The sequence below is a fragment of the Cydia fagiglandana genome, chromosome 22 (assembly GCF_963556715.1).
Source record: "Cydia fagiglandana chromosome 22, ilCydFagi1.1, whole genome shotgun sequence".
Classification (NCBI taxonomy): Eukaryota; Metazoa; Arthropoda; class Insecta; order Lepidoptera; family Tortricidae; genus Cydia; species Cydia fagiglandana.
This window is the reverse complement of record NC_085953.1, coordinates 13,203,536-13,217,234: the sequence shown is the minus strand read 5'-3', so window position 1 is coordinate 13,217,234 and position 13,699 is coordinate 13,203,536. Positions and strand designations below refer to the sequence as shown.

General features: G+C 38.6%; 1 protein-coding gene across 1 annotated transcript; it reads left to right on the top strand.

The window, feature by feature from the left end:
* The first annotated feature begins 1,153 nt into the window (after window positions 1-1,153).
* On the top strand, window positions 1,154-12,999 carry LOC134675401 (uncharacterized). Its single transcript, XM_063533608.1, has 9 exons — window positions 1,154-1,680; window positions 2,437-2,587; window positions 3,248-3,379; window positions 4,357-4,427; window positions 4,612-4,753; window positions 5,599-5,705; window positions 6,614-6,877; window positions 8,384-8,563; window positions 8,857-12,999. Exons 1-9 carry the CDS (start codon window positions 1,240-1,242, stop codon window positions 12,721-12,723), a joined length of 5,355 nt encoding a protein of 1,784 aa, XP_063389678.1. The 5' UTR covers window positions 1,154-1,239; the 3' UTR covers window positions 12,724-12,999.
* Window positions 13,000-13,699: the final 700 nt, after the last annotated feature.

Sequence of the window (13,699 nt, the reverse complement as noted above, 5' to 3'; positions counted from 1 at the left end):
TGCCAAGAAATACATGTAATATAAACAAAAAAAAAGTTGTAAACTAAAATTAAACATATGATTACAGTACAAATTACATTAATGTCAATTTATAAGAATCTATATTGTGATCGTCAGAAATAAATTTAAATAATAGCAAGATGTTAGGTACTCATTATACTGTATTACCTGTATTATTTTTAGATTATATAATAAAACATTTGTTCATAGCAAGATAATCCAAATAAATAAATTTAATTAATAATACATAATATAAAAAATTTCACCTGAATTTCATAGAAGTTTGACGTTTAAAACCTCGATTTAAAACGACACTTGCACTGCGCGTGCTATCAAAATAGTTGCAGACTTTTCTTGGTCTACCTCTAGTAACATGGTACGACATTTTATACATGAACACTCCAGTATTTTGTAGATTTTTACCTAATTGTGATATGACAATAAATTATATATTTATACTGAACGAATTTTATTACTGATCTAAAGTCTCCTTAATCTAAAGCCCAGATTTTACTCAATTCAGAAACTCGGTGACCATACAGATTTTTCAATAAAAATAAATCTAAATTTATTTCATATAATAAAGAATAAAGATTCGGGGTCTTTATTCCCAAAAAACCGGCTAAGTGTGAGTCGGACTCACGCACGAAGGGTTCCGTACCATCACGCAAACAACTGCAAATTATCACGTTTGTTGTATGGGAACCCCACTTAAATATTTAGTAAGTATATTCTGTTTTTAGTATTTGTTGTTATAGCGGGAACAGAAAATATAAATACATCATCTGTGAAAATCCGCGGACAGCGGAGTCTTACCCCGGCTACACACGTAACGATAAATCGTAGCGATAAAACTGTGTAGTCCGAACTGCGCAATTTTTTCTGCCGTGTGTATGACAAATCGTTACGATAATCGACAACGATTTGTCATACACACGGCAAATAAAACTGCGCAGTTCGGACTGCACAGTTTTATCGCAACGATTTATCGTTACGTGTGTGGCCGGGGTAAAACAGGTTTAAAGCTGTAACAGACGGGCGTACCCAAAGAATATAATACTCAGGGGCGTACCGGACTGCAGCGTGATAGCCGTGTTGTCTGTGCTCACTACGGTCATCGTCATCGTCATGTCATTTCATCTGTCACAGCGAAACTAAAGCAAGCTTTGTGCGGCTAGTGCGTTCGTTTTTGTAAATTACTTCGTTTTGAGTTATGAACAGTACAATACTAGCGTTAAAATGGAGGAGAAAAACGATAGATTATGTATATTATGTGGTCTCTATCTAAACACTAACGTAGCCGTTGTAAAAGAGAGGGGTCTGTTAAAATTCGTCGAATCGAGCATTGCAAGGGGTGATGGTAAACAAGACATTTTTAAAAACCGCACTGAAATAAAACTACACAAAAGCTGCCGAAACACATACAATAATCCAAGGTGTATTGAGGCTGCAATAAAAAAGAAGAAAAAGGTATGGCAAAACATATCCGAGTTAACCGGCGAATTCGATTTTCAAAATAAATGCTTGTTTTGCAATAAGGACGCGTCACTATTGTTTGAGCAACAGCAAGCCAGATATCCTGAGTCCAACCGAGTTGGGGTAGGACAAGTAGAGACGTTGGAAACTCAAAATGCAATCCTTAGGGCTTGTACCACAAATGACGATAACTGGAGTCAACTAGTAAGTATTGTTTTAACATAACATTTTTTAATAGCCTGGTTTAGTGTCCCCCTGCTGAGCAAAGGCCTCGCTTCCTCCACTCAACCCTGTCTTGTAGTTTCCTGCCAATCCGGATAAAATGCATGCAAGGCGTCCCGCCATCTCCTCGAACATTATGTTACATTACTATTGCGAAATTGGATTTGATAATAAATCCATATAGTTTTAGTTAAGACATCAGCTTGGTTGTTATGAACATTCACATTGTAACTCAGGGCACATTCTAGGGATTTGATATTGATATGTGCTATTGTGTTTGTACATGTGCTCATTAAAGACCGATTGAAAATAAAGAGGTTCAATATCATGTTTGATATTGTGCTCACTTCTCACTGTAGTGTTTGTATACCAAGTTGGGACACTTAAGGTTGTAAACTGTGTGATTGTCTGCATGTTCCAAATTGCAAGTCAAGGTTGCTTCATTCTTTAAAGAAAATATTGTTATTTTTAAAAAGAATACAATGGTCTTCGCATCGAATGCAAATTCTTCCCGCTCTGGATCAAGGATATCACTCTGGTGTGCAATTGGGATATCGCTAAATATGCTCATAGCGCTGTCACACTTATACACTGGAGCAATATGGGAATTCAGATTAATGTGGTAACCATGTAACACGATTTAGAGATTTTATTCATTAAATGTAAAGCTGGCTTGCCAGAGTACACTTATGAATTAAGAAATAAAATTGAAGCTTATCAAAAAAAAATTTTTTACAGGTTCTTTTACGGATTGGCCAATTTAATATTTTGGAAAAAAATGCTAGATACCACTATGATTGCTACAATATATTTTGTGACGCTCCTCAAGCATCAGGACTTGGGCAAAGCCAACAACAGTCAGAAAGCATGGAAATTGCCACGGATCAGGGTAATCAGAACTGTCAATATTCTTCATTACAAACTAGCTCTTGACCTAACTTTATCTGTGTAAAATGATGACTTCTGCATTAGTTATCTCCATAATTATATTGTGTCTAAATTGGCTCAACATTGATAGAGTTAATTTCGCTTTTAGAATATTATAATTACTAGAATGGAATTCTCTGCTTAAACTTCGAGGGTTTTGAAAGGGGTTTTTCATAGGGGTTCAACTTGCTGGAAGTCCCTAAGGCCATTGTGCCTCGTGGCCTCCTGGGACAGACATTAGCTGAGCATGTATCTATGAATATATTTGTATGGGTCAAATGTTGCATGTTAAATTTGACCCACTTCCTGACTACCAATGAATCTGAAAATTTGCATATATATGTAAGTCAGGGGACAATGCTATATTATGGGCCCATCAAGCTGATCTGATGATGGAGGCAGGTGGCCATGAGAACTCTGTGATAAAACAACACAACCTAATTTTGCTTGGGGTTCTAGAATTGTCTCAATGAGTACTAGTTACCTGGAAGACTGGAAAGAAAATTAAAGTCAGTGATAAAAGCTTGTACCAAAAATAAATTTTTGACAATAACTTATATTATGTACCTATGTGCAAACTTTTTGAATAAACATCTTTTATTTTTATTTATTCCTTCATCAGACTTGAATATGACGGAGTCAACAGACCACTCCATCAAGATGGAGCCTGAGGATCCTGACGAGGTGAACCCGGAGTTGGAGCAGCCCATCAAACAGGAACCTGAGCTGGAGGACCCGCAGGATAAACTCAATGGTATTATTATTATTATATGTGAATGCATAGGCAGCTTAAAGCTGATACGTGCACATCAATGTCCACTTGTGTTTTGTAGTCTACGAAAGTGTTCATCGAGTTTGTTTTTAAAAGAGTTTATCGAGAGTTCAGTATTAAATAAATAACAAAACCTTTTCAAGATTCAGCTTGTAAAAATTGGTAACAATACCATAAGGTTGCTATAATACTCTTATCTTTTTTCTTTTTTGTGTTTTGTTTTTGCACGCACAAATAGCTCTGTTTTACTGTGTAGAAACTACTTAATAAACATGATGTTCAAATATTCTCATTAAGGAAACTGTAAGTCTAGTTCTAAGAAAAGTTCCAGTGTTATATATAACTATGAAAGACTGTTTGTTTCTTAAATAAATAAATTAAATTATCGGAGGTGCACTGATCACTGACTCGTATGACTCTGGTATGTTAGGAATTTTACTAAAAACTTTACGGCTACCACACTGACACTGGCATTTTTGCTGCGTAGGTAACTTACTTTCTATGCAAAAGAGCAAGATGATAAATACGAACTTTCCGAGAAAATGGGCCATTTTATTTAAAGTTGTCCCCTACACATTTTTTTTCAAAATTTGGTATTTTTTATGTTATTTATACTCAGAATCACGAGCTCTTTCTATCCTAATAGGGGAAAAAAAGTGTCCCAAGGTTTTTTCCCATTCCGTTACCATTTTTTCATAGACTTTGTATGGCGGTTTCGGAATGGAAAGATCGAAAAATGTATGGAAATCTTACACTTTTTTTCTCCTATTAGGATCAAAAGAGCTCATGATTCTGAGTAGAAATAACATAAAAAAATCCCAATTTTAAAAAAAAGGGTAGGGGACAACTTGAAATAAAATGGCCCAAGTTCGATGGAAAACAATTACTACATCTGCACCTAAGTTAATATATGGCAAAGTACTTATATAAAATTGTTGAACAGTTTGTTTTACTTTCAGACCCTCTGAGAACTTCTGATTCTTCAAAACAAGAACTAGTAACACCGTTCACATCACCATTAAGAAACCAGGTATAAACATATTTTTCTAACTCAAAGGGTAGGCTGAAAAATATTTATGTACTTAAGTAATATAGAGCCAAGAGAATTGACTTTTTTTTATTAACTTCAACAATCATAAGTTACCAGTAAAGTACGTAATTAAGTACCATATCTAGATTATTTATCTCTTTTCTAATACTGAAATGATTTTCAGCTCCACAAAGAATGCAGATCACGATACACAGAAGAAAACCAGCTCAAAAAGAGGCTTACAAAAGGTGTCACTGCAGAAACTGAGTCCGATGCAGATGATGAGTCTGGAGACCGTATGCAGATGGGACCTGATACGTCTAGAGGTTAGTCTTGCAATGTTTTTTTATACTACGTCGATGGCAAACGACCATACGGCCTGCCTGATACTAAGCGGTCACTGACAGTGACTCACTGTAGCCTATGGATGCAACTCCAGGGGAGTTACATGCGCGTTGCCGACCCTAACATCGCGCACCCTAGTTAAGCTCTGGCAACCTTACTCACCGGTAGGAACACAACACTATGTGTAGGGTCTAGTGTTATTTGGTTTTCTGTAACTCCCCAAACATCCATCCATATATCTCTCGCCAGCTCGGTATCACTTGAGTTGATTCAGTTAGAACAGGGTTTCCTATAAACTTATTGCAGTCACGGACCATTTTCACAAATTAAACAATTTCACGGACCCAGGTAAAAAAATATTTTAGGATAATTTAAAAAACCCATATTTATATTTTAAAATTTACTTTTATTATAAGTTTCATTGCACGTAGGTCTCGTCAAGTTTACTACAAGATTTCCTAATACGGACTGACCTACTGCGGACCCCTGATAAACATGCTATGCTACGGATCCCTAAGGGGTCTGTGGACCCCACTTTAAGAAACCCTGGGTTAGAAGGTCGAATCATACTGTTCTACCTTAGGGATGGCCAGAGGGCGCCATAAGCCTTCAGTAAGAAATGCATACGCTTGGAAAAATTCGACCTATGCCGCCGTGACCCCGGTGGCCGAATGTCTCAGGCACTTACCGCGTTAGCAGAGGACGCTGTTTCGATTCCAGCCTGGGGCACTAGTATGACATTTATTTCAGTTTAAGCTCGTGCAAGTACATACTCCTAGCTAATTTAATGACAACAATTTTAATGGCAATATTGGTCATGTTTTAGGGTCAGAATCAGAGATGCCATTTACAGAATCATTAGAATCAGAACCGTTGACACCAGGGCCTTCAAAAATAGAAATGCTGGCGCAGAAACTTTACGGTAATATTGAGGTAAGATTTTTAATATTATTGACAACCAAACATACAACCTGTTGTTGTTCTTGTTGAAGAACCTAATATCTTAGAGCATTTAATAACCGGAGTCGCCTTTAACCTCTAGCCGCCCAGAGTCCTATAAAAAGGTCTCCTGTTCCATTTTAATTTGAACTTTGTGGGGACAAAATAAAATTTCATTTTGTTTGGCAAGGTTTGATTTGACGTATGGGCGGCTAGAGGTTAAGAGCTTATCCGTCTGCCGAAAACCTTGCACAATTGTGCATACTTTTGTATAGACTGACATTTATCTGATACATTTGCCCCTCTCCTGCATAAATCGGCAGACTGTTTTGTACAGAAAATGACAGACAAGACGTCTCCTGTTACTAAATGCTCTAAGAACACTATAAATTATCGAAGAAACTAGAGCTAGACCAAAAAAAGTCTGCTGCGATTTTGATAGGCCACGCACACGCAGTGCAAGGGTTATTTATACGTCATAATTTCATAGAAGTTTAAAATAACACTTGCACTGTGTGCACCATGTGAAAGTTGCACCAAGAAAAGTCTGCAGTCTTTTCTTGGTGCAACTCTATGGCATTGAGTTAATTTCACAAAAAATCATACTTCTCAAGTTCTCACAACCATATTTAAGTTTAAATCTTGCATGCAAACTCGTCCATAAAATACTTAGCCAATATTGCTAATAAATTACTAAATCATCATCATATCAGCCAGAGGACGTCCACTGCTGGACATATGCCTCCCCCAAAGAGTGCCACAATGACCGGTCTTGCGCCACCCGCATCCAGCGGAGTCCCGCGACCTTCACCAGGTCATCAGTCCACCTTGTGGGGGGGGGGGGGGGGGGTCTACCCACGCTGCGAATTCCGGTACTTGCTAAATAGCTTGCCTTATTCCAGGTATGCCGCATATGCAACTGCGCTCTGACCAAGGACATAACCATAGTGGGACTAAAAGGCTACCTAACCCTCCAGCGCTCGAGCGAGCACCGTCAAGACGGCAAGTTCCCGATGGGCACAGAGCACGAATCCATCGCACTCCCGCTGCATATAACGTGTAGGAAGAAGTACACCCAGGAGAGGTCGATTAGGAAGAGCATCTGTGTGAGGGTGCAGAAAGAGATGAACGCGGACGCACCTCCGAGTCCTCCGCTTGAAAAAATGGTGAGAATATTTGTGACGTCCCACGGTTAAAGGTATTACGCTATTATTAACGCCGCTCCAATATTAGTGCGTCGCTATGCCACGTAAGCGCCAGCCGCCATACGGTACCTTTTGCCGTGGAACGTCATATTTATAGAAATGACTACTTTGCCAAAATGATTACTTCTCGAAACACCTAGCTACTTTCTTGAAAATTACTACTTTCCCAAAATGACTAGGTACTTCTCGAAATAGCTACTTCCTTCAAATTGCTAATTTCTTAAAATGACTACTTCTCGTAATAGGTACTTTCCCACAAATGACTACTGTCTTAAAATGACTACTTCTCGTAATAGGTACTTTCCCACAAATGACTACTGTCTTAAAATTACTACTTCTCGAAATAGCTACTTTCCCAATAATTACTACTTTCTTAAAATGACTACTTCTCGAAATAGCTACTTTCCCACAAATGACGATTCTGCCAAAATTACTATTTTGCTAGCCAAACTACGCCCCAATATGGCCATCTTTCTAAAATGACTATATTTTCCCAAGACCACTTCTTTCTCTCTGACATGACTAATCTAAATTACTTTGTTCCATGATTTTAGATTTATTATGATTTTAGATTTTTAGATATCATCAAATCCACATAATCACTACTTTCCCGAAATGCCAAGTGTGTCAGTAAAGTGTTATTCTATGGAACATGCTAACTATGTAAACAAAATTTGTCAATTTCACTATGGCGATTTGTTTACATAGTTAGCAAGTTCTGTAGAATGACACTTTGTGCGTTAACAACCTATCTTCTTCATATGATGTGTGACAATGACAAGAGACACCTTCCCCTGGAGGTGTCCTAAAGAAGTCGTTTTTTTTGTGATGTACAGGGATCGGAAATTCGGATGCTTTTATACCTAAACTTCGGCCTCAGTACCTACACCGCGTTGTTGTTGAGTAGTATAGAGGCGGACTCAATTTAATTTTGCTAATAAATTTACCGGGATTTCCCGGAATACCGGCAATTAGGATACATATACATACGAATTAAAGTATTTAAATAACATATTTCAGCTGTTTCTTTTTACAAAATATTATGTGGTATGCGGTATTTTTTTTACACCCTGTTTGTAGTTAAAACTGTTTACCAACGTGTAGGTATGTTAACAAAATCGCTGAAAATAGTCATTAACTAAATTTTTGACAGTTATCACTATTTCGTGATGTCTTATACGATCCCGGAATCCCGGAACTTAAATACTTGCTGAGCTTTTTCCGGGAATTTGGTAAGTTTAGGTTTAGGTAGGTTTAGTTTAGGTATTTGGTAAGGTTAGGGCATTCGAATTTCCGATCCCTGGTGATGTAATTACGACCCCAAATGACGAATTACTACTTTTTATTTAGATACATACTATAAACAAAACTTCGGGCGCCACTGAAATGATAAATAAAAAGAATACATTAAAAAAAATCAAAAATTTCAGAAAAGTCTTTTGATGAATAGATTTATTTTTCTTTCAGTTCGATTACTTAACGCAATGCCTATTCTGCGGCGGCGACGCGTCCGAGACGTTCGTTCGTTCGGTCATACAACGGCCGGTGTCGAAACGGCAGAACTACGTGACCAGGGTTAGTCGCTCGCACGTGGGGGAAAATCTGTACCGGACCTCGCTGGATTACCCTGACTCTGAGGTTGGGGAGGTGAGTTTTTGGATAGTCTAACCCTTTTGTTAATAAAAGTTAAAAATACTATACCTAATTATAGGATTTATTGTATGTCTACTTCACTAAACCTCATAAAACAAAGTCCCCCGCCGCGTCTGTCTGTTTGTGTCGCACAGCTTAAAGATTTATATATTGTACTTAGTCGATAAGGTTGTTACAGTTTTATATTTTGTACTTAGTTGATAAGGTATTTTTGTGGCAATAAATATTTTTCTGATTCTGATTCTTAAATTCGACTTCCTCTTAGACTCTTACTCATTTCGTTCCAGTTCCGGAAGAGAATAAAAGACAAGGACCTGGTCGCCCTCCGCGCCCGCTACCACATGAGCTGCTACAGGAAGTTCCGCTTCCCGAGGAGAGGCCGCCTCGGGCCCGGCGCCAAGCGCGGCCGACCCCCCAGCGAGGAGCTGCAGGCGGAACTCCAACCCGTCTACGACCAAATAGACAACAACTGGGAAGACTCCCAGTTCGACCTTTCCGACTTCAACTATTCCGTCAACCCTAGGACTATGGTCATAAAAATCGAAAATCACTACGGTGGCGTTTTGCAGAGCAAGAATAATTTCGTCGTCGTACCACCCGCTCGAGAGATTTTAAAAGAAAAATGGCACGAGGAGAAGCTTGATGATGAAAAAAGCGAGCGATTAAGAATAGTTAGAACGGCTGCAAATATAATATTAGAAGATATCAGATCTATCCTCTTTGATACAAAAAGCTATCCACCTCCGTCTTCGTTCTTGGACGAAGTTAACTCCGTGATACCAGAAACGTTGAAGACTTTTGTAGAAACTGTCGTCACGAAGTATCAAAAGAATCCGGAGCCTTTAGAAAGTACTGTGACGGCTTTAAGTCATTCTATAATGACGGCTGCGAGGCCGAGGACTTTTAAAAGCCCTCTACTCTTAGGGATCGGCAGTTTAATACACCAGAAATATGCCTCGAAAAGTTTAATAGACCTGCTGTCTTCTATAGGGTTTTGTGCTTCGTATAAAGATGTGCGTCAGTTGGAAACGGCAATGGCTTCCAAAAGTGTCACTCATTCTCGACCAGAGTTTACCCAGTTCATTTTTGATAGTGTTGAAAGTGAAAAAGGACCTATGCTTGTGGGCGTTCAGTGCAATACACCAAAAACTAATGAAACACCCATAAAAATAAAAGAGAAAATTCCAGATCTTAGCAAGATTGAGTATAAAGCAACATTGCAGAAACACCGCTCCAGGTCCAACCTTATGAATGTTCTAATAGAAGACCATAGAGATGACACATCGATACTCCCAACTAGAGGTGATGCTCTATGGTTGTTCGGGAAGAGCGAACCGTCTCTCAACATCCCTGGATGGGAGAATTTCATAAGCAAAATGCCAAAAGAAAAAGAACACCAAGTATCAGAAATTCGTCCTTTGCCAGTGATAGAATCCCCGCCAACAAGAGACGCCATTTCCACAGCGCTTAAAGAAGCTCAGAAGAAAACTAAAGGAACATGTTTAGTGACGTTCGATCAACCGATGTACCAAATAGCTCAGAAAATAGTTACAAATCCAGGCAGTTTGATGCTTGATGTTGTTTTGAAATTGGGGGGTTTTGATTTGATAAAATCGTTTCTTGGTGTCATTGGGTTCATCATGTCTGGGAGTGGATTGAAAGAGTTGTGGTGCACTATTTACGCTGCAGAACATATTGAAAAAATGATGACAGGACATGCTTTCGCTCGCGCTATAAGAGCACATTTTTTGACACGGTCAGCTCTTTTCAATATTATAACTAAAGATTTTGACTTGACGCCTGAAGAGAGATTGGAAATTGAAGGGATTTTAGAAGGACACTACATTACAGAATATGAAAACCAGAAAAATTATCAGGAACCACTGGCGATAACTCTGGAACTACTGGAAAAGCGAGGCCCGACTGCCCAACTGTGGGTCCAATACTTCCGTATGACGACCCTCGTCGCTCAGTTCATTGAAGCTGAAAAAACTGCTAATTGGGATCTTCATCTGTCAACAATAAAAAAGATGCTCCCATATTTCCACGCAGCTGGCTACTTTGAATACGCAAAATCTTGCAGCTTGTATTTACAAGACATGAAAGGGCTTGAGACAAAGATGAACGAGGAGGAGTTTGAGAAATTTACCAAAAAAGGATATTTTGCCGTCAGATGGACGGACAATTTTGAATGGTCCGACCGAGCGGTGGAAAAAAATATGACATTGTTGAAGAGGCCTGGAGGAGTCACGAATGGGACAAAAGTTACTGACGATTTTCTAGCAAACTGGCTTTTTGCATCGCCTGCTCTGAGCATAGTATCACAACTAGTCGAAAATTTCTGCAAACCATCTGAAATTGAGCAAAACAACAAGGATAATAAAGACTCAGCAAAATTGCAGAGTTGGTTTGAAGAACACAACCCTTTTGCTGAAACCGCGAATCTCGTTGCTCTCGGCATGGATACAATAGGGAAAGATCTTAACTGTCACGAGGCCGAAATGGTTGGGAAGCAAATAATGGAAGAAACGATTGGTCAAAATTATCGAGACGTCCATTATGAAAGAAGTAAATGCGTGCGTCCTCTCTCCGTCGACAAGTCTATTCAAATTGAGGACACATTTATTACACCTATAGAGCCTGATACTATATTGAAACGTATTTATGAAACTTCCAGTGAGGAGATCAAATCTTTCTTTGAATATGAGTTGGCGCCGTATCCTATGTCGTTGTTTGATGACCGAGGGATATCGGAAGCTAATAAGTCTTCCTTATTCGATCAGTTTCTTCCAGTAGAAATAACAGATGGGGACAACCGGTTCCACGTATTAGATGGTGAATTCCTCTTGCGCAAAGTTACTTGGAAAGAGGGCGCCACTGTATCGAATATCGCCTATTCATATGTCGAATATGTGAAAACGCATTTCAAAAATGCCATTGTCATATTTGGTAGCCACAAAACATCAGATACTGCAAGGCGTAACAAAGTCAAGAAAAGTCCAATTGTGGAATTCCAGAAAGATACCGTATTAACGGTTGACAAAGATAACTTTTTAGCCAATGAAAAGAATAAAGACAGATTCATACAGTATCTGATAATAGACTTCACACGCTCCGGTATAAAAATCAAATTGAATTCCAACGATTTACATTCAAATATCGTTGAAACGGTCATCGACAATGCATCCACATACGATAAAACTTTTATAGTAAGTGACAACGCTGACTTACTACTTAAAATGTGTATTATTTCAAACAAAGAAAACGTATATTTCATGAAACCTTCAAGAAATCCAACATACTTCCACGTAGATGGCTTCAGCAGCAACAAAATTAAGATCAGCATGCTCTTTTTACATGCCGTTTCCGGCTCCGATTCGACGTCATCAATTTTCCAACAAGGAAAAACACAGATATGCTCAGCGCTGTCCAAAATGCATATGAAAGACATCAAAAATCTTATGACCATTTTCGCAAATCCCACTTCTGATAAAAACTCTATAGTGGACGCGGGGATAAACTTCATACGACGTCTATACGATGAACAAAATAAAGATTATGACTTAAATATTCTCAGATATAAGAGATTCTCTAAGACTATAACTAGAAGCAGATATGATCTGGCATGCATGCCACCTTCAAAAGAAGCAGTTAAACAGCATATGTATAGAACTTATCATCAAATACAGAAATGGCTTGGGAATGACTTGCCGCCCACCGAATGGGGGTGGAAGTTAGTCGAAAATGGCTTGGTACCGATAACATTTTTAGCTGAAGTCGCTCCCAAGGAGTTATTGGATTTAATTAGTTGCAAATGTGATGGTGTGTGCTCTGTCAACTGTCTTTGCAAGCAAGTACGCTTGGATTGTTGCGTTCTCTGTATCAATTGTAACGGCAAATCATGCCACGGATTAGACATGGATTTACACTCATCAGAAACAGGTTTTAATGCCCTTTTAAAGTGTGATGCGTATGGGAATCCTATCGATTCCTTGGCGGTTAGCAAAGAGAAGGATGATGATGATGAAAAGGAGCCTCAGGAGGCTGAGTCAGCAACGCCGAGACCGAAACGGGCAAAGAGAGAGACAAATGGTGAAGAAACGAGTCAACATGACCTCGAACAAATATATATAGTTGAGGAAGAAGATATATAGCTATTAGTAATAACAGTAAGTATATTAAGATATAGGGACTTGGGTCGGTTTACTGGGTAACTATTAGTACATACCTCAACTGTGGTGCCGGTACCTCTTGGTACACTATTTTTAAATCGTATAAACGAGAAGAGAATGTTTTATTGTGTTCCATTCTATACCCGATGAATCTAATCTAATTTGACCAGTCTGTACTTTTTCTATTGTATCTTAAGCACTCTCAAATGTTATGTAAGATTATAATAGAAACAAATTGATTAAAACACTAGTTTACTATTTTATCTTTTCATTCATTTCTTTTTTTATCACCTTTTGCTAAAATTCCGATGACTTCTGAGCACATTTCCTAGACCCAACATTGATCTTAAAAGCGCCTGAAATAATATTCATAGCAAGAAGTGGAGAGTTTGTTAGACCAAAGACTCGTTATGTACGAGATGTGTAAGAGCGTTTTTATATTGTGCGATCCGATGTCAGGCCTGCTAGCATGACTTGCGTTCGCGCGCGAATTCAAGTAGGTTTGGACTCGCGAGCGAGAACGCGACTCATGCTAGCCGGTCTGATGTCGGATGACTCTAGGACAAGATAGCTGCACTATTATGTAACTATTTATTAATCTATTAGTGCTATTATGCCTTCATGTTTTATTTTTGCAATAACGCTTTTTTTAACAACAAAATTACTACAAAACATGGCGTCGTATAGCGCCATCTAGTTCGGCTGTCAAACTCAGCGGCACGATGTTTTTTTAGTTTACATCTAAAATCAACGGTCTAGTGTCTGTCATTAATATCATTATTGTCAATAGCGATTATTTGTGACGTTGCACTGGTAAAGGTACCTTATGGCGGTCGGCGCTTACGTCACATAACACCACATTAATAATATTGGAACGTAGTTAATAAGCGCCGACTATTTCGTAAATATAGAATTGATACATCGCAACCTAACCATAAATTGGGTACAACAATTGCTC

Bases quoted from the DNA above. Each gene is read 5' to 3' on its own strand.
- LOC134675401 (XM_063533608.1), top strand. From the start codon at position 1,240: ATGGAGGAGAAAAACGATAGATTATGTATATTATGTGGTCTCTATCTA. The intron at 2,588-3,247 runs GTAATCAGAACT...TTCCTTCATCAG, and splicing joins GGAAATTGCCACGGATCAGG to ACTTGAATATGACGGAGTCA. The intron at 3,380-4,356 runs GTATTATTATTA...TTTTACTTTCAG, and splicing joins CCCGCAGGATAAACTCAATG to ACCCTCTGAGAACTTCTGAT.